This window comes from Emydura macquarii, unplaced genomic scaffold (genome assembly GCF_026122565.2).
Source record: "Emydura macquarii macquarii isolate MOO-44397 ecotype Brisbane River unplaced genomic scaffold, CSIRO-AGI_Emac_v2 contig_2768, whole genome shotgun sequence".
NCBI lineage: Eukaryota > Metazoa > Chordata > Testudines > Chelidae > Emydura > Emydura macquarii.
The window spans coordinates 46,991,523-47,015,713 of NW_027132905.1; the positions used below are offsets into that span (position 1 = coordinate 46,991,523).

General features: G+C 49.3%; 2 protein-coding genes across 6 annotated transcripts in view; one reads left to right on the forward strand and one right to left on the reverse strand.

Moving 5' to 3' along the window:
• The window catches only part of CLCN6 (chloride voltage-gated channel 6), a 31,389-nt gene extending 12,022 nt beyond the window's left edge, over nucleotides 1-19,367 (forward strand). For 2 of the 5 annotated variants that reach the window (XM_067567437.1, XM_067567441.1), the window contains 11 exons: nucleotides 541-667; nucleotides 1,057-1,186; nucleotides 1,523-1,676; nucleotides 1,772-1,931; nucleotides 2,102-2,208; nucleotides 3,127-3,313; nucleotides 3,976-4,133; nucleotides 5,077-5,233; nucleotides 5,926-6,033; nucleotides 6,854-6,979; nucleotides 19,090-19,367. In XM_067567437.1, the coding sequence (XP_067423538.1) occupies nucleotides 541-667; nucleotides 1,057-1,186; nucleotides 1,523-1,676; nucleotides 1,772-1,931; nucleotides 2,102-2,208; nucleotides 3,127-3,313; nucleotides 3,976-4,133; nucleotides 5,077-5,233; nucleotides 5,926-6,033; nucleotides 6,854-6,979; nucleotides 19,090-19,296 (1,621 nt within the window). In that variant the 3' untranslated portion in view covers nucleotides 19,297-19,367. Of the gene's footprint in view, nucleotides 1-540; nucleotides 668-1,056; nucleotides 1,187-1,522; nucleotides 1,677-1,771; nucleotides 1,932-2,101; nucleotides 2,209-3,126; nucleotides 3,314-3,975; nucleotides 4,134-5,076; nucleotides 5,234-5,925; nucleotides 6,034-6,853; nucleotides 6,980-9,620; nucleotides 14,298-19,089 lie in introns of those variants that run through there. The other 3 variants (XM_067567440.1, XM_067567439.1, XM_067567438.1) reach the window with 3 other exon arrangements.
• LOC137165922 (natriuretic peptides A-like) lies at nucleotides 15,987-19,034 on the reverse strand. Its single transcript, XM_067567443.1, has 3 exons — nucleotides 18,859-19,034; nucleotides 18,385-18,711; nucleotides 15,987-16,359 (listed from the first exon to the last, which is right to left on the reverse strand). Exons 1-3 carry the CDS (start codon nucleotides 18,997-18,999, stop codon nucleotides 16,354-16,356), a joined length of 474 nt encoding a protein of 157 aa, XP_067423544.1. The 5' UTR covers nucleotides 19,000-19,034; the 3' UTR covers nucleotides 15,987-16,353.
• Nucleotides 19,368-24,191: the final 4,824 nt, after the last annotated feature.

Below are 24,191 nucleotides of genomic sequence, written 5' to 3' on the forward strand. Positions count from 1 at the left end.
TTGCTATGGGTGCTAGTCTCACCATGTCCTGTGCCGGCCAAGAACCCTATCCTAGAGGGCATATGGATAAGGAGGAGAAGTGGCTGAAATTGAAGGAAAGGTTGTAGCAACATCTCTCAGATTCTAGTGTGGGCCTCTTGGATTAATATGTTGGACAAAGAGGGTCAGCACGGGGCAAGCCCAGTGCAGAGTTAAATGACACTGTTAGTACTCTCACTCTCTCACCAGCCAGGGAAGAGCTTGCAAAGCCTATCATCCTATGTGAGAGGAGAGACCTCTTGGCCAGCACTACTTTCTTTACTCCTGATTGGATGGATCTCTCTGCCCAGCCAGTGTGGCCAGTCAGAATGAACCTGATCACTAGACAACCTGACTTGCAGAACCTAAAATCAACCTGCTGTCTGCCTCATGGAACCGCAGATTGCTGGTTACTGTAGCTCTTTCAGAGCAATGTTGGGATGCAGGGCTGTGTGCAAAGACCAAGGGCTTTGTTGCTCTGAGCATGGCTTTCCCTGCATGGTTTCTGCTTTGTGCTTGCAGAGTCTTGGAGAGTCTGTTGGTGTCCCTAACAACCACCGTTGTGGTGTTTGTAGCTTCCATGGTGCTAGGAGAATGCCGGCAGATGTCTTCCACCAATCATAGCGGCAACCGCACTCTGAGCCTTCAGGTAACACTTGTTCTGCAGATTGGCACGTGCCCGCACAGTCCCCGCCGCCCCTAGGAAACACACAGATATGTAAAGTGGCCCCACATAATACAGCCTCACCTCGAGTTAATATACACCCCTCATACACACATCCACAGAGCTTCAGTAACAGACTCCCTCACCAGCAAATATGCCTGTATGCACTGATGAAAATAGGATGGTGAGAGAATGTTGCCCCCTTGGCAAAGTGGTGGCAGTGGTCTGTCTGGGCTCACTGCAAGTCCTGTATCATCTGTATCAGGCAGTGCTGAAAGCTGTGTGCGTGCAGGTTTACTCCTGTCCTGGTGCCAGCTCCCAGTGTGGCATGACCGGATTATACACTAACATGATGTGTCATTGCTGTTGGTTAGGGCTCTTTGTCAGAGGATGTGAATTCAAGCATCAAGACTTTCTTCTGCCCCAATGAAACCTACAACGACATGGCAACGCTCTTCTTCAACCCCCAGGAGTCAGCCATCCTGCAGCTCTTCCACCAGGATGGTGAGTATCCAGGAAATGCCATGCTCAGGCCCCTTCTGGCATCTTCTAACCTTACCTGTGCTTCCATGGGAATCAGAGAACTAAAAGCATCTTCAGATTCCTGTGGCTTTCAGGGCCTGCTGAGAAACAGGGCTAGGGCTCCGGTTGCAGTGAGTAGGGCCCACTTTCCGAGCTTCCCCCTTGCTCTGTGTCGTCATCTTCACTAGTGCTCATTTGGACCCTGAGACTAAGGAGCTGGTTTGAGGCGGAGAGGAGAGACTGCTCTGAGCCCAAGGCAAACCCCAGCTTGATTCAGAAGGCCTGTGCTCCTTGGTCATAACTCTTCTTGTGTTGCAGGTACTTTCAGCCCAGTCACACTCTCCCTGTTCTTCCTTCTCTATTTCTTACTCTCCTGCTGGACGTATGGGATTGCTGTGCCCAGTGGTCTCTTTGTACCATCGCTGCTTTGCGGGGCTGCCTTTGGACGCCTGGTCGCCAATCTCCTCAAAAGGTGCATTGTGTGCATGTGCTGTAGGACGCTGCTTAAGCTTGCTAGACTCTTGATGGCTTTGTCCTGATGCCAGGGCTGTGTGTGCTTGCTCCTAGCTACATTGGGTTGGACCACATCTACTCGGGGACCTTTGCTCTGATTGGTGCGGCAGCGTTCCTGGGAGGAGTGGTCCGCATGACGATTAGCCTGACCGTTATCTTGATAGAATCCACCAATGAGATCACATACGGGCTTCCGATAATGATCACCCTGATGGTGAGTGCTGTGTCTACACCTCTCTCTTGGTTCCTGGCCAGACTTTGGCTTCTCTCTGCTTAGTTGAGGGACACTCCCATGCATGTCCTATTCTATCCACCTCCTCTCAGGTTTGAGAACCAGGAATCCTGTGCTCAGTAAACTGAACTGCTGCTTTTCTCCCTTTCCAGGTAGCCAAATGGACAGGAGACGTCTTTAACAAGGGTATCTATGACATCCACGTGAGCCTGCGTGGGGTGCCGCTGCTGGAGTGGGAGACGGAGGTGGAGATTGACAAGTAAGGACATTGCTCTTGGCTGTATCTGTGTTTGAGAACCAATTTGTGGTTCTCTGGCTTGATGGTAAATGCTCTCATGGGTGGGATCCCCCTCCCTCCCAATGGGACTTCACTGAAGTATTGGGGAAGTAGCTTGAGATTGTGCCTAAAGCCTGCAGTTGGGTGGGAAGACTGAGGGTTTTCTTGACAAAGATGGATGGTGGAGTGGTCAGAGTAAAAGCACTCCTGAGCGCTATCCCTTTCTCTGCCACTGGCTCCCTCTGTGACACTGGGAAAGTCATCTAACCTCTCTGAGCCTCCCTTTTCCCATCTTTAAAGTGGGCTCATTTCTCACAAGGGTTGATGGGTTGTTCAAAGTGCTTCATACAGCTAACGAGTGTATTGCTCTTTTAGTGAAGGGAGGCAGCAGAGCAGGCACTGCCCGACACTGGTATAAAATCACTGACTCCTGGGTGCTTCTCCATGTACTCAGACATGTTGCTTCATATAGATTGACACAGCCCAGAGGCTGCGACAGAACGCAGCAATGAAGGGCTTGGTGAAAACATTGAGACATTAAGCAGTTTTTGTTCCATGTGAAGTCTCTCTCTCCCTTGGTTTTGTTTCCCTTTCCTGGTGGTGGTGAAGGAACTCTTGTGTTGTCTAACTTAGATTGTAAGCTCTTTGGGACAGGAACCTTTGTCATTTTGTCTAATGCATCGCATAGGCCTGTGATGCTATATAGATCCTGCTGCTGCCATGGTAACCTTAGAGCTGCTCTCTGCAAGCAGGAGTTTGTGTGCAGGGCAATGGCAGCACCAAAGTGAAATGGGTTCAGTGGGGTTCTCTGGTGCTAATTCTGCACCATGCTTGTTTGCAGCTAGCGTGTTGGCACCTACAACAGCCATGTCATGGCTTTGCATTTTTTCATTGCCCCAGGCTGAGAGCCAGTGACATCATGGAGCCCAACCTGACCTACGTGTATCCCCACACCCGGATCCAGTCGCTGGTCAGTATCCTGCGCACAACGGTCCATCATGCCTTCCCTGTAGTGACGGAGAACCGAGGGAATGAGAGAGAGTTCATGAAAGGGAACCAGCTGATCAGCAACAACATTAAATTCAAGGTGAGGAGGAGATGGCAGCCCAGTTATAAACCTCGGGAATAAGGGGCTTTGGTCTGATCATGGAGGGAGGCAGCTTCCTGTGTCATCCCGGCTGATGATGGTGCACGATTCAGCCTTGCTACAGTGCGCAGCTTGTCACCGACTTTATTCCGCAGCCTAATACGTTTTGCTGTCAGGAAGAGTTTCCCATTGCTCTGTTTTAGTGTGTGGCAGGAGGGATAGAGTGAAGCTGTCGTTCTCCATGAGGATCCTGGAATTCGCTCCCAAGGGCAGTGGTGGGAAACTTAACGGTGGGCAGGGTCGGGTTGGAGGATGTTGAATGCTGGTGAATGTGCTTTATGGAGCAGTCCTGAGCCAGCAAGGAGGCGGACAAGCTGAGCAGCAGGCCTGTGCAATCTCTAGATTCTCTCGTCTTTAAGAGGGCAGTCAATCCTGCAGTCCTGGCAATGCCTGCCAGTACAGTGCAGGCAATCCTTCAGACAGCTTCACAGCAAAGAGCCGTTTGCTGGCGCCTTAAATTAGCTCAAAGCTTAGATCAGAAAGGGTTCATTCTTGCACTCCATGCCTAGAGCACTCGGATGTTCTGCTCTTATGTGATTCCTGACCCTCCTGTTTTGCAGGAGATCATGTCCCTTGTCTAAAATTTCTGCTCACGTCCTCAGAAATCCAGCATCCTCACCAGAGCTGGAGAACAGCGCAAGCGGAGCCAGTCCATGAAATCCTACCCCTCGAGCGAGCTGCGCAACATGTGTGATGAGCACATAGCGCCAGAGGAGCCGCAGGAGAAGGAGGATCTGCTGCAGCAGATGCTGGAGAGAAGGTGAGATCCTGGGAGGTGGTGGTGGCTGGCTGGAAACAATGGAGTTTCTGTGGTACTTACGGCTCCCGTTACCATAATAACTGAGCAGTCACAGGCTTTACTGTAGTTATGCTCACAATGCTCCTGTGAGGCAAGGCTGGCCTATTATCCCCATTGTACAGATGGAGAACTGAGAGAGACTAAGCGACTTTCCCAAAGCAAGGGCTTGTCACTCAGGAAGTCTGCAGCAGAGCAGGGACTTGAATCCAGGTCTCCCAAGTTTTGGGGTTAGTGCCCTAACCACTAAACCATTCTTCCTCTCTCTTTACTCTGCTCCAGCCCAGTCATCTCTATTCCTCCTCTAGGCTTCTCTATTAGCTCCCATGTATCTGGAAGTCTCCTAACACCTGCTCAGAAAAGCATCCCCTCTTTCTTAAGGGGACTTGGTGTTGTGAAACATGCCAGCTGTACGTGCAGCACGGGCAGTGATGGTGCAAGATTTCTTCCCCCAAGTGCCTCGTCCTGCCTGGGTGATCTCTGCTGAGCTAGCAACCGCTGTCCTACTGCACTGCTCCGGTTTCACAATGTGGACACCTGCCTGCTGGGAAATGGACTGAGGCCCTCCAGCCTATTTTCACACAAGCATGTGGTTTAATGGTCAGGGCAGGGGCTCCGGGTCAGGAAAGCTGGTTTCTGGTCGTCTTCTGCCACTGAGTTGCTGTGTTTGGGCAAGTCACTTAACCCTCTTTGCCTCAGTTTCCTGATCGCTAAACGAGATGGGCACGTGTTTTTCCGCATTGTAAAGTGCTTTGAAATACTCGCATGGAAAGCACTCCGTGTGCGTGAAGCGTTTCAGAGCTGTCAGACAGTAACGCATCTTGGTGGTTCTGTTTCCTCTGCCATTGTTACTTGAAGTACTTCCAAGTAGTACCCGTTGTAACAAGTGGTGTGAAATCTGTCACAGATACACTCCCTACCCCAACCTGTACCCGGACCAGTCCCCCAGTGAAGAGTGGACCATGGAGGAACGCTTCCGACCTCTGACCTTCCATGGTCTGATCTTGCGTTCACAGCTGGTTACCCTGCTCGTCCGAGGAGTCTGTTACTCTGAGAGTCAGTCGGTGAGTCTTGCAGATTCTGGGGCAGATGAGGATTCTCTGTGGAGAGGGGGGAACTGGGAAAATGGTATCCCTAGGGGCTGGCATGCAGTATTTTAAACTCCATTGTCCTCTTAGAAGCTGCAGCTGGTAGAACTGTGAATCCTCCCTTTTGGCTTCAAAATGAAGACTTACTCCTGTTATGCAACTGTGCAAGCACAGGAAAAAGGTGCAACTACCAAACAATAGCAGCTTCTATATGAAATTGTACGCTGTATTGCGTAAAGGTGACATTCCCTCGTGGGAGTGGAGAGGTCTGACCACTCCTAGTGCACCCATCAGCATGGTGTCATGATACTCCATGTCTGCCTCTTGGTGTCAGTAGCTTGCTGGACAGCTGTATCTCTGAGCGTGTAGAAAGCAAAATGATCCAGCATGGTTGGTGTCCTACTCCCACGAAGTGCTTTGGTGCCACCTTCCAAAGGTGGGAATAGACCCTGCATGGACTGGAGAGCAAATCAGTCTTTTCCTCTTTGCCGAAAGCGTGACCCCTTGTATTGATTTCAATGTGCCTTGCTCCATTGTGAATTATCCCTCTCTGGATGTGCATGTCAGGGGACCTGAAGGGTTTATTACCGCTCCAGTCTTGGCTGTGCTCTCGCATGGCTGCAGCAGGAATTACTCTTCCCTTCAGTGAGGCTTTTTTTGAATTGCAGAGCGCCAGCCAGCCTCGTCTGTCATATATGGAGATGGCCGAGGATTACCCCCGTTACCCTGATATTCATGACCTGGACCTCACGCTGCTGAACCCACGCATGATAGTGGTAAGAGATGCTGATGGGAGCCTGCTGTTGTGTTGCTCTTTCTTCCTGAGGCATGTTCTCGGGGATGCTCTAAAGACCTCTAAAAATGCTTCCCCGACTGAGGTCATGGAGGTGCTTTATACCTAATCTTACTCCCAGATTGGAATTCTGGTCTCCCTGGGTTGCTGCTTTCGGGTGAGTCAGGTTCAAATCTCCTGTGGGTGATTAGTGACCAAAAATCCTGTGCCTCTGACATCTTGGTCTGAAATACTCTTCCGACCACTTTCTAGCTGCCTGTATTTAAGAAATTAATTGCATGTTAGTGGGAGAACAGTTCCTGTTCTCAGTGGAGTTGGCTCTTGGTTTAAGTGAATTTGGATCTCATCCTGCACTCACTCGAACCTGTTCAAAATCTCCCTGCCATTGAATTGGACCAGCAGGCTCAACCAGCATGCCTGAAAGGGCCCGAGACTCATCTAGTCTTCAGGGCATTACCAGATAGAGGGCTGGAGGCCCAGTCCCTCACTAGATGGGGCTGAGTGTGCTCTGTGACCTAAGCCCTGCATTACAGTGAGACCCTCTCCTTTGAAGAACCTGCACTTTCCTCCACCCTAAGAAGGTGCAGAAAGCCGTGCGCCCTGGACCCTTTCTCATGATAGCGTGTATAGAAACCAAAGGATCCTAGAGACACATGCACCATCCAGAGACCTAGAACTGCAGCCAGCATTGAGTGCCTTAGCAAGCCCATGCTATCATCCCCTCGCTTCCAGGTGAACTGAAATTCACTTTGAAACTAGCTGGTATAAACGACCTCGGTGTTTTTCTTCTTGAATCTCCCCAGGATGTCACCCCTTATATGAACCCATCTCCCTTCACGGTCTCTCCGAACACGCACGCCTCGCAAGTCTTCAACCTGTTTAGGACAATGGGGCTCAGGCACTTACCAGTAGTGAATGCAGTGGGAGAGGTGAGTCCTTACTGCTGTGTCCAGGCTGAGCGGGGAGCGTTACGTTGTCAGGGCTGGAGGCTACGTTTTAACCTTTAACAAACCTTTACAGCGAGCAGAATGTGAATTTCAGGGGTTGGAAAATCTCTCTTCTCTATGTGGTGCTAAGTTTCACCTGGCTGTGACTTGACTTACGCCTGCTCACTTGAAAATCTTTACTTGAGGCTGGTAATAAGGTTGAAACCATCATCTGTCCTGGATCTGTGTCTGGCCCAGGTTGGCTATGACTGGAAACTGATGCTGTTTGATGCCTGCTCAAGGGCCTAAGTCCACTTCCGAGTGGGCAAAGGTCGTCTTCACACAAACCACCACAAGTGGCCCTAATTGACCCCTGCTTTGGCAGTTTCTGCAGCAGCCAGGAGCTGAATGAGCCTTAGAGACTGACAGCCCCTCACAGGCCTGGGAGCGCTCTCTCCAGGTTGGGGCACATCCTTCTGTCAGACAGGGATTTAAAAGAGCTGAGACAGTCAAGTACAGAACCAGTTGAATTATCCAGACTTGAGATTAGCCATCTTGTTGTGGCATTTGCAGTGCCCAGCAGGTGTCCTCAGCTGCCCATAAACGTAGTAGTCAGCAGCCTTCACTGGTCCTGGAGCTGGATAAGAAAATCCCCAGAGCACACCCAGGACTAACTGCAGGAAGGGGCCTTGCTCGTATATTGGGTGAGTTGTTACACTGGTGGGTCTCTTGACCATTGATCATGTGACATGACACAAAGTCGCCCCAGAGATTGTACATGTCATCATCTTAATCTAATGCCTAGAATTAGTTGAGTGTATTTCAGGAACATCACTGATGTGGTAGGCAAGGAAGAGGCTGCAAAAGATTTCTCTGATTGTCTGGGTTTCCGCTGTTTGCACTGCAGAGCCTGCTAGTGGAAAGCAAACATTGCAAGCAAGAGCTATTGAGTGGTTACATGTTTTCTACGGTGACCCTACAGAGCCCATGAAAGGAGCCTAGCACTGATCTGTAAATGCATCCCCATTCTGCTGACTGCCCTCTGGTGGTTCTGCCACTGACTGCACTGCACAAGGTTTAAATCTTCCCCGGCTGCTTGTGAGGCAGAACAGTGCTCCAGGAGAGAGTGGTGGTGGCGGCTTCTCTCTCAGACCTGACCACTAGAGCTGTCCAAGAAGTATCCAGCACTTTACTTTTTTAGCTTTCGTCCTCTTGCTGTCTTGGGCTTCCTAGATTTTCTTGCTGCTACCTTAAATCTCCTGTGCGACGTCCCAGAATGGGGTTAATGGGCCCCTCTCTCTAGTATATCCACGCTAGGGTTGTGCTGGCCAGAAGAGCCAGTGCATGGACTCTGAGGCTAAAAAGGCAATTAACAAATTAGCTAAAATGTCTTGATACAGAAGAGCCTAATGCCACTGGCTCAAGAGGAGTGACCAGCACATCTCTATGCCTGCCTCAGACCGTGCATTGGCCCTTTCAGTAAATGTTAAGCTGGGTAGAAGGGGGGAGAGATCCTGGCTTTAGCTGCCTGTGCAGCTATATTCTGTGTTCCTCCCTCCCCCAGATTTCATATTCTGAACCTGGAGCTGTTCCTGGGGTTAAGGGAGGAGGGTGATGAAGACTCAGTCATGTACAGCTGGGACATGACCGGACAGGCATTGCTTTGGAAAAGTGGGAGTCCAAAACCAAGCTAATAAATGGCACTGAGGAGCATTTTTTGCTAAACGAGACACTGAAATGTAACTAGCACAATCTAGAAATGGCTGAAAATTGACCAAGAAGCTTATGCGTGATACTGAAGTCTGGGTGACTAAGAAAACTGGCTACTTGGACCTACGGAAGGAGAATTGAAGGAAACTGATCTAGAGACGGCTTTATTTTTTCCACAGAGACTGGAGAAGCATTAACACATTGTCCAAAGCCATTCCATTTAGCTGCCTTTAAGCATCTTTTCTTTCCAAAGGTGCTGAGCACCTGCTGCTCCCAGTGAGTCACTCAGCAGCTGTGATATTCTGGCCAAGGAGGTGCCCAACTGCACAGACCCGACCTTGAAAAAGTTGCCATTATTGTGTAGCACATGCAGCAATAACACCCCAGGTGGGCAGTACTAAACCAGTTTCAGATGGAAAAAGTCCATGGTTGGTGACTTGTCTGTGGCCTGGATTATATGCAGATTTTGTGCCAAAATATAGTTACTTTGGTTAGCAGTATGTCTTGTCTACACACATGTATATTGGAACAACCCCTAGTGTGGATGCAATTATACCAGTATAAAAGTGCCATATGGCACTACAGCTTTTTCCCCTTTCCGTATGGTTATAGCTATAAACTATCTTTATACTGTTATTACTACATCCACACTAGGGTTGTGCTACCATTATACCAGTGTAGTTACATTGGCATAACTTTTGTGTGTAGACAAGCCCTAAGAAAGGGAATCATGTCAGAGCAGGGATTAGAACTTGAACCAGATCCCAGCCCTGTGTTTAGACCAGCCCCCTCAGAGAATTGCCCAAGGCGTCTCACCTGGTTTTTCAGGTCAGCCGGAAGAAACACTACTGCATCTTCTCCTCCACCAAGCACGTAGCTCCTAACGTGAGTCGGTGAGACTGACTTGTACGTTTTTCCTCTCTCCCCTTACCAGATTGTTGGAATAATAACTCGGCACAACCTGACTCATGAGTTTCTGCAGGCAAGATTGAGACAGCACTACCAGACCATCTGACCCTACTGTCGGTACGGCTCCCTCCTTCCTCCAAGCCTGCACATGCCCTAGCTTTCTGCTTGGACACCCGATGTCCAAGGACACAACGGCTGGCTTCTCTATCATGCAGTCTGGGGACCAGAGAACATCTTGCTGGGTGGAGAGTAGAGGGGCTATCTGAGACCAGCTAGTTGCTGGTCGGCCTCAGAGAGGTGCTTCATTTGACGGCTCTTGGCCAGAACACACTCTTCTCCCCTGCCGCCTCCTTTCACCGGAAGTTCCCTGATACTGCTCTTCCCATAGAAACGCCTGCAGTTTGGAGGGTAAAAATAACCCTGGCTACACCATGTCCCATCTGGAGGAGTGCAGTGAATTTCCCCTCTCCTCTCTTGTTGATTTCATCTCCCTCACCAGCTCTGCTGCAGTACTTACCTAACTCGCATGAGAAGGGGTCAAGGCTGAGATTTGATATTATCCTCAAAAACTAAATTGCCGGTTATTCTCAGTGGCATTAAAAATACACCTCCTTGGGAGGGGTGGGGAATTTTCTGCCATCAGGAACTTGTAATTGCCCAGTTTTTCCACTCTGCCTTTGTGTTTTTCAGTTCTTAAAGCTCCTGATTTTTTAATGTCCTTCAGGTGCTGGAATCCCTGCTGTGGTTTTGTCTGACAGCCACTGGCTGCTGAGAGCATCTGGGCAAGTCAAGAATCCAAAACAACTTGGTTCTAATCACTGTTCTGGGTTATAAACACTTACTACAGCTACAGAGCAACTTGGAAGAGAGAAATCCTGTCAGCCTCATTAGCTGCTGCCAATGATTCCCCTTAGAAAAGAAGCCTTTTATCAGGCACTCTTGTCCATTCCCTGTAACACTACGTTGCACCTCTTTGGAGCGTTCCTGCTGTAGAGATGTAGTGATAAGAGCCTGGTTTCGCTTGGGGGTTCTGGCTTCCGGGGGCATCTTTACAGTCAGGGTTGTGGCAATGGAGGAAATCTCTTTTCTCAGCACAGCCTAGCCCTGACTCAGTCTGGGGAAGAGCGTGAGCATTACTCCTCCTGCTCGGTTTCAGAGGCTGTTGCAGCGGTGTTCGTTTATCTCTGTTTGATGGAAAGAGAAGGTGTGACGAATGCTGTGGCCAAAGAGAAGGGGCTCTGGGCGGTTGTGACTGACAGCCAGCCAGCACTGCGCAGCGGGGTTATTGGAAGGGCTGGCTGCAGCTCTAAGAGCACTGGGGATATTTGTTGCAACAGCAGAATCACCTGAGGGGTAAAGTCAGCGCTTAGAAGCCAGTCACAGCCGGTCTGGTGCTTTAGCAGGTACCATCCTGGCTGGCACCTGTATTGTTCCAGCAGGCTCCTGCCCTTGTGGGTTTTGCACTCAGATAACTCTCGGTGGAATGCCAGCCTTATGCCTTGAGGGGCTACAGAGCTGATTGGCTTGATAAAGCACATAGCATTCTTGCTCACTCTGCGACTGGTCCAGCTAACCTGGGGAATGCATCCCAGGAAAGCTTCCCCAGAGCCCTCTTACCAGCCCTTCTGTTAACCTGTTCCATGCCATACGAGGCTTTAGCATATTGTGGAAGGAATGCTGCTTTAGGAGTCTGTTTTATTCCAAAATCGAGCCATCTTGAGGGCTCTTCCTTCCAAGCATAGAGGGATTGCAAAACCTGTATTTTCACATGTCACTTGCAGAGTCCATGATTTTCAAGCTGAGTTTGTCGGGGGAAGCTGTATGTTCCCCCGTTGGGGCTGTACTTGTGACGGCTGGAGCAGAGGTTGCTGTGCTCTGACTTCTCTAAGAGGAGGTAGTGTGCACAGAGCACAAGTGCCACACACACTATCCTTCATTAAGCAAGTATCTCTTAGGAATTGATGAAGCTTTCCCTTGCAGCCCAGACTGCTGGAAGATTCTTGGTGACTGAGTTGGTACAGGGCAGCTCCAGTTTCTGGGGGGGGGTATCTACACCATAAATAGAACCAAGTCATGGGATCTGGTTGCAATTTTGTGTTGCAGATAGGAGATAACTGTGTCATGTCTACACTGCAGACTAACCAGCCAAGGACAAAAGAAGGTCCTCTGACTCCATTATGACGTCTATAGTGGAGAATGGGCTGCCCAAGTGCAGGGCAGGGCTCCGCTACATATCGGTTTATTCACTTTGGAGGTTTTCTTTAGTCACCTCCAATGAAATCTAGCAAACCCATCCCTGGGTCTTGTCTGTCTTTCTCTGTTTTCCATCTCCCACCCCCATGAGACCGACAGCGGGTTTTTCCTGTGAAGCTCTGCTCTTTCCCAACCCTGGAGTGCAGGTCTTGGCCTTTCTTGTGTATCGTGCTGAATGGAGAGGGAGGAGCATTGCTATATGTTGTGCAAAACCTTCCTTCAGCAATTGACTTTGCCCCTCCTAGGTCCATCTGGTTATAGCAGGTACCCTCCGAGTTCTGCATTGCAGCCCGGGTGGTGTCCTTTGTGGCCGATGTGCATGGGATATGTTCTTGACCCTGCCCCTCACCCCCAACTTGTGGCAGCAATTCAGTCTCCTCCACCATTCCAAATAGTGTGTGCTTAGGATAAACTTCCTGGTTAGTCCAAATGTCTGTTGATCCCTCAGCTCCCCCGAACGAAGTAAAGGCATCTTCCCAGGGCCAGCCCCTATTTTGTACCCCTTCCACTTGGACTCCGTTGCTGTGATGGGAGTGGCACCATCATACTTCTGGGCCCGTCTTAAAGATGGTTCTGTCCTAGCTGCCCAAGCAATTCTTCAGGGAGATCTTTGGCTAAGAGAGTCTAAATGACTATCAAGTGAATTGACTTTGGCTTGTGCTTTTGACTTAGAGGGGTGTCTTATTCTGCATAAGTTGTCTAAGAGTCTTCAGCCTGTTTGGCCCATATCTAGAGCTGGCTTGTAAGCAACTCACTTTCCCTATGCTTCGGAGCAAGGGGCCAATGCTGGCTTACGTGGCTTGAAAGAAATGGAACTAGTCCAAGAAGCTCCAGGACATGTCCCTCTCCCATATCCTCCCAGAGGTGGACTGAAAGTTTGAAATCCACTTGTGTTGAACCAGTTTCCATTCCAAAGGGTTCTGGCACCTGCACAGTCCCGAAGTGCAGTAAAACAATCCCGCTTCATTAGGATTAAGATCAACCCTTGAGTTTTGGAATTTAAGACACAAACTGCAAGATGTCAGCCATGCTGAGACAGCCCCCGTCATGTACATGGTCTGTCTCTTCATGAGACCCTGTCCCTCTACTCAGTTGCTGCTGAGAGTTTGCTTACTTCCCCCCCAACCACCCTCAATAAAATAGGGCTTGTTAATTTCGTGTCCGTTGCCTTCAGCAATCATGTCCTGTTTATTCAGCGCATGAGTTGTGGCAGTATATTTTGCCACGCCACATCTTGGCCTCGCTCGTGAGTTGTGGAGCTAGGAGCCCTAGGCGAGCCGGGCTGAAACCCCTTGCTTAAGATGTGTCTGGGCACCAGCTGGGCTTTCCCTAGAGAAAGCTGTCAGATTCCAGCCCAGGCTCAGCAGCCCTTGCTGTGCTGGAGCATCCAGCTTACTAACAACCCGCAGGTAGAGGAAACAACTTCCTTTCACTGCTGCAGCCAGGAGAACGTATCTTGCAACAGTGAGACTCTGCCAGCCACTTTAAAAGGAAATCCACAAAAGAACTCACCAGGTGTGCTCAGCAATATTACATATATGGCCCATAGCAGGGAAAGTTCCTCTTTCTGACACAAAGGGGTGAATGGATGCTTTTCTCTGAGTGGGTTTCTGAGATGCAGCACAGCTGGGGGCGCTCATGTCTGCAACTTATGACCGATGCAAAGGATCTCAGATCCTCACTTCAGTTGAGACTTCTCCGACTTAGCCAACCACTGAACTCCCTTCCCGCAATCCTTAACTGCTTCTGGTCTGGCACTGACGGCTAAACAGTTTATGAAGGAACTTCAGCCTAACACAGGTGCCTGTGATTCTTATCAGACTAAAACTAAGGGATAGAGTCCACGCAGTGGATCAGTATTGATGGCAAAAGCTCAGGATAGCAGAAGGTGCTGTCTCCTGCTTCCTTGGTTCCTGTGCAGTGTTAACTCATGGTAGCGCATCTTAACTCCTCTGTAATGTGAGCCATTCCAAGGACAGCCACTTATCATTTTTTTTGCACTGTTTTGTTATGAGATGATGTAAGCTAATTCCACAGTGTATATAAACTGTATTTTTTTTAAATTTGTATGAATCTGTTTTTTTTATTTGAACTTTGGCACTTCAGATGTAGTCCTGTAACCATAACATGTCTGAAAGTAAAATGTCTTCATGTGTGTCCTTCTGCACCTGCTGGGCCTCCTGATCTTCCTGTTGGATTGTTTGTTTACACTTTTTAATTTATTGATTTTTTTTCCCCTATCCCAATAATAAAAATGGTTGAACAGCCTTAAAACCAGGAATGTATGTTTCCAAGTAGAAAGCCATAAGTGCTGTTTGCTATAAGCTTTCTGGGCCAGGGCCTTTGACTGTTTATATCAGAAGGCACATTTAGGCATGCTACAAATAGGTATAATCCTACTGCTTCAAATAAGTGGTCAATCTAGACCCGTTATCCTCTGATGGGGGCCGTTACCAGCTGCTTATGAGAAAGGAAGACACCTGCCCCCAGGCAACCTTTTCCTTCTCTCTTGCCCCTCTTCGTTAGAGGTCAGAATTTGGTTTATGTGTGAACGTGTTTGTCCTCTTCAAATCCTGTTTGTGTTTTAATCTTTGCAATTGTAACTGGAGCCTCTTTCCACCCTGCTCTGTGTCTGCTCCTTTTTGGAGTCCTGCTAAACTTGGGCCCAGTATATTAATTTCAGCAGAGGATGATCCCTCCATTGATAGACCCAGTTCATGGGTGAGCTTTACCATTGACTTCAATGGCAACACGATTGCTCCCATATGGTTTATAGATTGTCCTTACTGCGGTGAAGGTGATATTCTGCTTTCTTAGTTGGCCTCCCTCCCCAGTCCTTTTTTAAAAGCTATCTGTACAGAAGTAAGTACCAGCTATTTTCTTAGCGGGGCTACATGTTTGGTAGTAGTTGTGCCGCAATTTCATCCTTAGCGCTTGGCGGGAGGCTGGGGCTGGCTTTACTTTATCTCAATCAGCTGGGCTACCCTCTCAATTGTATAGGAAATGCTAGCTGAAACAAAACTCAGCTTAGCCTTACTCCGGGCTGTAGCTGCTGTAAACCAGAGTTGCTTAAGGGGTGTTCTAAAAGGTAATTCATGGAGATGGCAGTGGCAACCACCGCCCACCCTGCATGTGAGTAACTGCCCCTCAGTACTCTGCATCCTGCGAGACGCTCGTGCTCGTCAGGCACTAGTGTGTGTTTGTTTGTTTTAATCTTACGCTGTATATGGATGCTGCCCGCCAAGTTACCAACCTATACATCCGCTGCTGAGAGCAAACGCCTCTGCTGGGGTGCGGGGCAAGCTGGGTAATTTCGAGGGGAAATTAGCACCAAACCTCTTCCTTTGGCAGGGAGCAACTCCAGCGGTTGGGCCCAACGACTGATGGGGAAACAACTATCCTCCCCCCTTCAGCCCCCCGGGACTGGCTGTGGGCTAAACCACAGCTTCTCCAGGTCCTCGTCTCTTCTGCTTCCACTCGGTTCAGAGTCTGGAAAGACATTGGCTGGGGGGACGGGGGACTCCTTTACTCAATCTATACTTATTCCTCATCATGCACTGGAATGGGGGATGGTAGTCGGGGTGGGAGCCTCCTCTTTTATAAGTGAGACATTTCACTTTCTTGGATGTAATGTAAAAAATGAGGAAACAGGATCTACTTCTCCTCTTAAAAGGGAGCCCAGGCAGCCCTGTGCTATGGGCCGGCACTTGACAATGCCGTGCAGCTGCTGTTTACCTTCTGTCAAAAACATCCCTAGCTGCCAGCAGGTGTAAACACACCAGCCACTTGGCTACAGCATTGCTGGTTCGGGACTGGACTGAGGTCTCAGGCTCGTATGTGGGGGTTTTATTATTTCATAGGATGGAAGCAGCAAGTTTCTTGCTTGGAGTGGAAAGGAGTAAGCGGGTTGTTGATAACTCTGTCTTTGGTTTTGTACTCAGCCCAGCTGAGCTAATAACAGCAGTTATAGTATATAGGCTCATTTAAATCCAAGCGTGTGTTAGGAGACCCCAGTATCCTTAAATTGCTTATATTTAGCAGGTGCGTTAGTGAAGGGCAGTGAGTTGCTGCATATGAACTGCATTTTCACACACACACAGCCAGGTTGTGCGCACTGGAAAAATTAACCATAGCCTTTTATTGCACTCATTTATTTGATAAAAGAAACAGACCTGCACTTCTTTCTGTCCAAGGTGCTGAAATCTAGGCTGGAATTCTTTTCAGTGAGAATGGGCTAAAATGATCCTTTTATCCTTACACCTCAGGGAGAAAACCAACCTCTTGGACAGTGTTTGACTCATGGTGCTGGTGGGAGGGAGGGAGGAAGAGGCAAATTATTTACAAACAGGTGAAGACCAAGGGCAGCTCCGCTTCGCCTACGGTACCGGCTGCAGCACAAGTTACCCACGAGGGGCGCTAACCCGATGCAGCTGACTTTGGAAGAGCTTTGATGTTCAGGGCTCTGAGGAAGAAGATCAGGAGTGCCCCCATCTCCAGGTTCAGCTTCAAAACTGAAGGAGAGAAAAAAAGACAAGTAGATGTAGGGATGGTAAATTTCCCTTTACTCTTAGGGGGTTTTATTGTTGTTTGTAGTATCAGAGCATAACCTCCCAGTGAGGGTGTTACAGGTATGGAACTTTAGCTCAAACACATCAGCGTGTGCTTTTTAGCTCTGAAGGTCTCTGGTTCAATTACCACTGTGTTGTTCAAGACAGAAGCCATCACAATAGCACCTACAGGTATAGAGATTGGATCCCTAGTATGGTAGGTGCTATACATGCACATAAGAGTTTACTGCTCTGAAGAGCTTACTGTCTAAATATCCAGGGCAGATAGAGAGTGGGAGAATGATCATCCCCATTTAACAGCTAGGGAGTTGGGCTATGGTGAGAGGAAGGCACTTGCCCAGAGTCACATAGGAAGTCTGTGCCAGAGGCAGGATTTGATCCCAGGTCTCCTAAGTCCCACCACTCAACGATCCTTACTCTTAACGAAAACAAATAAAAACTCATTTGACTCAGCCTGGCTGCAAATCCTGGTTTGAAAGGGTGGATAAAGACAGGAGCAACTTAACCTGCAGCAGCCGTGGCCCTTGAGAAATCCAGCAGCCTTGTGTTTTTCCTCTGGCTCCCTTTCCCCCATGCTCCAGCCGGGCTGCTGCAGTTGTAAATGTCTGGGCCCCCTCCGCCCTGAACCCATCGCAAAAGAGGATGGAAACCGTTTCCTTTTTAGTAGCTCGTTCGAACTTTGGAGTGTAGCCTTTCCCTGGTTTGTGACTAGCTGGGATCTTAAGGTGGGGGGACGGTACCACATCGGACCAGCTGCTGCACATGACCCAGGACAATGCTGGAATGGAGCTACGTGAGCTGAATAGCAGAGCTCGGCTAAGACTGGAGTAAAATGTGGGTGTGGTAGTTAAGGCATAAACGTTTAAATCCTTGAATCGCACGAAGACCAATGAGGCAATGGAATTGTTTAGGGTGGTTCACGGCGGGCTAACAGACTTTTTCATCATTACAAAGTGTTATTGTGTCAAACCAGGACTTTGAAGAGGCGAATTAGCTAACGTGATGACTTTGCAGTCAGTGTAGACGAGCACCAGTTGTGTTCAGCACCATGCTGGCAATTTACGATTATTCCCCACTGGGACTGGGGCGGACCCATGACGAGGCAATGTGATGCTGGACAGGACTTGCCCAGGTCTATGCTGATTGCAAAGTTGGCAGTCTCATGTTAGTTGATCCTAGACTGTGAATCTAACCCAGTAAAACTTTGCATGGAAGGACATGCCCTGGGAACGGCATGCTGAAATTAAGAAAAGGCCGCATTTGAGTCTGAATAGTGAGGGAAATGGACTGGCACTGATATCTGTTAAATAGCAGCCGAGTCTCCCGTGGGAAGAAGAGGTAGAAACCCCCTCAGTTTGGATTGTAAAAACTAGAGTGAGCAGAAAGCTAGCTGTTGAAGGGGGACAAGGCTGTGCTGACCCCCAAGAGATGGGCTCTGATTTTGATGATCTCTTACGGTGGAAAATTCCATTGCTCTGGAATCAAATGCATCACGCTTGAGAGGATTCTATCTAGGGTGGTTTCTAGGGCACCCATCACATTGGTGTCTGAGCGTACCACTCTCCTGTGTTCTTACTGCAGCACTTTATGTTAAATTAGGGAACTGAATTCTAGGGACTGGGCCAGTCTTCATTATTGTTTCTAGAAATTAAAATGTCCTAAAAGTTCAAAAAAGACAAGTAAGAGCGAAGGCCACCCACTGCACTGTTAGCTGGAGCCCAAAGCACATTTTAAAGTCCTGCTGCTTTTTAAATTATCCAGCTGGACACTGCAGCATAAGACCAAGAAAGTTAGGGTAGGAAACCTCTCAAAACCCAGTCATCCATCTTTTTAACCTGGACTAGTCAGTCCACCTGTGACTGCCCAGGAACTCTGCCCAGAGAGTAACATTGCTTCATCCTTGCAAACTAGAGTAGCCAGTCCCCCCGCTGTGCTTGAATAACTCCAGCCATTCCCTTTCCCTCTTACCCTGTAGGTGTTGCATCCAAGTCCGCTCTGGGCTCCTATTCTATCTATCCGTTGGCCGAAGCAATCCGAGAACCTTCTCATGCTGCGTGGCGAGTTGAGCAGGGCTCGCAGTTTGCTCCTCGGGGCAGAAGGTTTCTCGGGCAGCTCCCAGCTGCTGCGCCCATAGACCAGGTCTTCTCTTTGGGGTCTGGCATATTCGCCGTTCCAGGGAGCCAGGGGACGGGCGGCACCACCTGGGGCTTCCTCATTCTGCTCATTATATCCTTGGGACAGACCTGCATCTTCTTCTTCTGATGGGAGCTTGTCCTCCAGGCGATCCAGCAGGGTCTGAAATGCAGAGAGAGGCAGCGGGGGAGATAGCGTTACCCAAGAATCGCCCTAAGGGATGGAGTGAATGGCAAAGCCGGGCACAACTTCCCCACTCCCCCAGCCCGAGGTTGCACTGTGTTCTGAGTGTGATGCCCGCTGTCCTACCTTGAAGTCAGCAAGTTCAGAGGTGGAGACCGAGCTGTAGATGGGATGAGCTTTGGCTCTTCCTTGGGGCTTCGTGAGTAGCAGCAGCAGCAGCAGCAGCAACAGCGGGAACCGGAGGGCAGCAGTAGTCAACGAGCCCATGCTGTAGTCCAAGTTCTTCTCTCGTCTCCAGTGTTTTGCCCCCTCTCGCTATGGGCTGCGATCTTGACCCCTCTCTTTTTATACACGCAGAGGCGGAAGGAGTCACGCCCAAGGAATGAAACCCGCCGCATTCTGTCACTTGCCCGCGATAAAGGATCTGAGACAGGAGCCTGCAGAAGATTCCCTTTTAAAGTTATCAATTCCCTTGCCAGCTGTCGTCGGGACGGCAAAGGTCCAGCGGCTCCAGTGGGAATGACCGTGCGAGAACCGCGGCGGCGAGGGCCGCATTCCTGTTGATTTGTCTCAAGAGGTTTCACACTTCAAAGGTGTGAGAGAAGCACCAAAAAACATCCCCCTTTATCTCTCAGCAGTGCCTCCGGATTCTTGTTTCTTCCCAATGGAAACAATGAGGCAAGTGTTGGACAACTGGCCAGCAACCCTCGAACGGGCAGCGTGGTGGTGTCCAGATACGTGAGGGAGGCACTGAGAAAGGATGTTCTTAGTGCAGGAGAATTTTGGCTACAGAGCTACCATTTAAAGCCAGTGACCTAGACATGTGAGGCCAGATCCTCAGCTGGTGTAAATTAACCCAGCTCTTTGGGGCCGGATCTATGTAGATTGGCTGAGCTGCATTCATTCCTGCACCAGCTGAGCGTCTGTCCGATTCCTTGCAGACACAGAACAGTTTACCGCTCCTTTCAGCGGGATGACAGGGGTTCCAGCTCTTATTTCCTGACCACTGGGATTTCATTCAAGAACGATGCTAGGAGGGAAGCTGGAGCGGGGTAGCAAAGCGTGGGGGAGAAGAGAAAATTCTCAAACACTCTTTTCAAAAAGACCCGGACCTTTTTTGAGCAAAGATGGCAGCGCAGGCGTGAGATAGGTGTGTAGGATGTCAGGGCAACTTGGTCTTTCAGACCCAGGTCTTGTAACTGGAATCCTGAAACTGAAGGACAAGACACCATTGGTTTTTTAATTTGCTTTCACATTTACCACTAGAATGCTTTAGAAAGTGGTTCTGGAGACATTACAGTTGCATTTAAGGAGGAGTCAGGTGTCACTAGAGCAAGGGATGGGGGATTCTGTAGGACTGAGCTCGATGGTCAGCTGCCTCTGGCTCCCTTTGGGACCTTAGTCAAGTAATGGGACCTCTCTGCCTCAATCTCCCCCTTTGGCTGTGGCGGTGATAACACTTCCCTCCCTCCTGGAGTGTTGTGTGCTTTAACTGATGTTTATCATGCATCCTCGGATGAGGAAGGGGAGATATTTTCCGACGCTGCTTGTGTATCTGCGCTGAATAGTGTTTTGGAATCTAATCTACCGTCACTATTTTTAACAGCAGCCCTTGATTCAGCGTTAGCGGTTTGCCCCAAAGGCAGGCTGGGTAGGGCGTTTACAATTCCAAGCTACACTGAATCCCTCTCTAAGGGCCGTACATCTTGCAGTGTTGCCCCCTGCATGCTTTGCAGAGGAGCGTTACTTGCTCAATGGTCCGACGGCCAGAGCCGGATCTTTATCTGTGTTTTTAATCCCTGAGCAATAGCACCACAAGACTAACCTAGCTGTCTTCCCCTCAAGGGGTCTCTTGAGTGTAGGGCTGACGTGCGGTGGGGAAGAGGTGTGGGCAACTTTCCCTGGGCCCAGGAGAATGTCCTGCGATTTCAGCCTGTTACATCACGTGAACCCTTCGTTCACTTCTTCCCCTAACTGCCTCTGAAAGGTGCCCCTGGGAGTGTTTTCCTGAATCTCCGTGGGCCGGCAGCTTCCACAACACCCCTGCAGCTATGCTGGTTAACTGTGAGTCCAGATGGAATGGTGAATTGGACTCAGTGCATATTGTGGGGTTCACACTCTAAAGTCTTTCTTGCTGGGATGCATTCCATGGGTAATGTATGATGCACAAGGGCTTACATTCGCCTCCTCCTTACCCAGAGCACGTGTTCCAACTCCCCCCTAAAAGACCATGTGCCATGGAAAGAGCAGCTGTGGACAGTGGGTTTTTCTATGCATACGTGTAGCGTGTACCGTACTTCTTCAGTAAAAGCAATGCAAGCCCAGTGCCCAACCACAGTAGAAGTGTATCCAAGAGACCAGGGAATAGTGGTGTCCTGGTGGATTGCCCGTCTGCCTGGAATGCCCTCCCTGAGCAGCTGATCCAGAAGGACCTTGCCCTGTGCTGTTTCAAGTCTCTCCTCACCACCTACCTCTGCCATAAAAATCTGTAAGAAAGCAGCAGCCTGGCAATGGCTAGATGGAGAGGCCGTGCGGGCCCCCAGCGAGACGCGTAATTTAAATAGAGGCATTGGTCTGTAAAATCAGGTCCGTTTGCATCTCTCTCTCTCTCGACTTCACCGTCTGAGATTGCCTTCTTGGACTGTAAACTCTTTGGAGCAGGGCCTGTGCCTTCCTGTGTGTAGATACAGCACTTGGCACTCCGGGGCCCTGATCCTCATCAGGCTTCTGGGACTTAGCTGAGCTCAGTATAAAATAAGAAGAACAAAGGTTGGTCTCTAACAAGATTGCATTGGAAACCATGGGGATGCTCTAGTGGGATCTCAAGAAGGGGAATTGCCTAATGAACGGGGTCTTATTACATGTGTCACTGCATTCTCTAGCTAACTAGGCACCCAGCAGCATGGGGTGTAGCTGTCAGGCGGAGAATCTGGCATCAGTCCTAGAGCCTTGTCCCGAGATGTGCTGTGCTAGTGATGCTGAAGGAGGAGTTCTCCTAGCTAAAGCTAGCAGAGACCTAGCTAGGTTACAATTTTAAATCTTGGGTGCCTAAATCCCATGGACTAGAAGTGGCCTGATTATCAGAGGTGCTTGAGCTGGTTAGCCGCCCGAGGTCAGTGGAGGCTGCTGGATGCTCAGCACCTTTGGAAATCAGGCTATTAATATTCAGGTGTCCAACTATAGATTTAGGAACCTGGCTGGCTAAAGCATTGAAAATGGTGACCCTAGGTATCAGAGAGACAAGCTGAGAATCTTTTATTTGGTGGTGAGGGAAACACGCTTCTGAGTTTACACAGAGTTCTTCTGCATGTCTTCTTCCTCATCCCTTGCATGCTGGGACTTTGTCTGAAGTTCTTCTCAGGGGCTGATTTGTGAAACCCCGGGCAGGGGCAGAGTTATTTAACAGAGTGTTTACAGCCAGGCACTGAGAGGCAGAGCAGTGATTCTGGGACCCCTTTGATGATGATCATTTGGAAGTGGGTGTTGGTGATTACCAATAAGGAAAGGATAGAGAACTCCCAGTTCTAATATGAGCAAATAGGCTGGGAGCCAGGATACCAGTGTCAGTGGAGCCTGAACTTACAGAGAGATCCAGGATTAAGAAAGACTGGCCCCTGCTAGGGTGAATCACTGACTGCAGAGATCCCCCGGCCCTTGCATTGGAGAGCAGTACAGTTAATTCCCCTCTGCATCCTTCTGCAGAGAACATATCCAGGATTGTCTCCAAGCCCTCCGGCACCAGTCCCATCAGAGGAGATGAAATGCAATTCGATCTCTGTTTATATACGTATAGAAGAAACAGAGGCAAGACAGAAAGGGGAACGCTTGACAAGCACAAGCTAAACTGGAGTCAGTGATAAATGTGAGTGCAAGGAACCAAATGAGCTTCTGCAGCCTCTCTACTCTCCCGCTAGGAATTTGCAGCAAGTCAGGGCCTTCGGCTCAATCCCTGTGCTGCTGGTTCACCCTGCTCACTGCTGCGGCAGCCGGACCCTTGTGCTGAGGGTGAAATCCTCTATCATTGCAGGCAACACGCCCATTGACTTCAGTGGAACCAGGATTTCATCCTTTGAGTTATCCAGGGGAAAGTCACCCTTGGAAGCTCATCTCCCCAGTGGATCCAGTGATATGTGGCTTGACATAGGAACACAGTCGGGTACCTAATCTGTCAGCTGTTCGAAGCAGGCAGCATCTTCTTGCTCTGTTTATGCAGTGCCTAGCACAGCGGGCCTCCTGCCTCTTACTGTTCCCACAATGCAAATAATTAATAATCATTTCTCCAGTGCCCGACTCCCCCTTAACTATTTGTGCAAATGTAGTGCTGGTGAAAACGGCTAGACAGAGCTCTAGAGACTGAGCCCTACTCAGCCTCCAAGCAGGATTTTAAAACTAGCCCTAAGTGTCCCTACCCAAAGGATCCTGTAGACAAAGAAAAGCAGAGAGGCAGGCGGCAGTTTAAGATCTTGCCCTATAGTTTAAATTTGTGGTGATGAGCACAAAGTGCAACTCAGGAGAGAAGAGAGATCTTGGTGGGAAGGAATTAGTCAGAATGAATTGCAGCTGCAGAAATGGCTGGGATTTTGTTTGTTGCCAGGTATCAGTGAAGTGGATTAAAGGGCTGGGAAAGTGCAGTGAAGAAAGCTGGAAAACAAAACAAAAACCCCTCCAGAGTCACGAGGGATCATCTATATTTTCAAATATGCTGCAAACCCAGTAACACTGGTCTACTCTCTATAGTATCTTTCACCCAACAATCTGAACTTGGGTAATTCTGCCTCAAAACACCCTCCTTTCAGGAAGGGGAAATTATTAGTGTACCACAGTTAGATGGAGAAAGTGATGTACAGAGTAGGGAAGTGACGTTCCCAAAACACACACGGGAATAGGTTTGAGAGCCCTAACCGCTAGACAACACTGCCTATCTTGGGGCTGATCCTCTCCAGAGCAGACTATGACCTGTCTGTTTCAGGTCACAGCATGGGTGACATGCCAATTGACTCTAGTTAGCAGTTTTGCTTGTGCCAAGGACGTTAGCGGATAATGCCCTTGGAGTGTAAAATCCATCAGTGCCAATGTTTTTCTTGGTTCGTATTTCCCAGGCTCTCTCCTCTCAGGGGTGCCGCATTCAGAACTGGCTCAGACATTCCCCCTGGGCAAGTTTTGCAGCATGCTATGTTTATATGTGTAGCAATAAAAGCCCAGGCTCAGCAAGATGCTTTTCCTAGACGGCCTCTTGTTGCAATCTGGTTCTCCCAGACCGCGGAGTCTATTCACATAATACCCACAGCAAACGTGGACTTGTTCCACCAGGAACTGGCTGGCTGTTAACGCTGGAGCCGCCTGGCTTTAGGGGTGAGGGGGGGCAGGGCTGACTGGGGAGGAACAATTTTCAAAGCCTTGATGTGTCTTCAGAGATTTTGCTTGACTGGGTGAAAGGCAGCTCCAGCAAGGGTGGGATT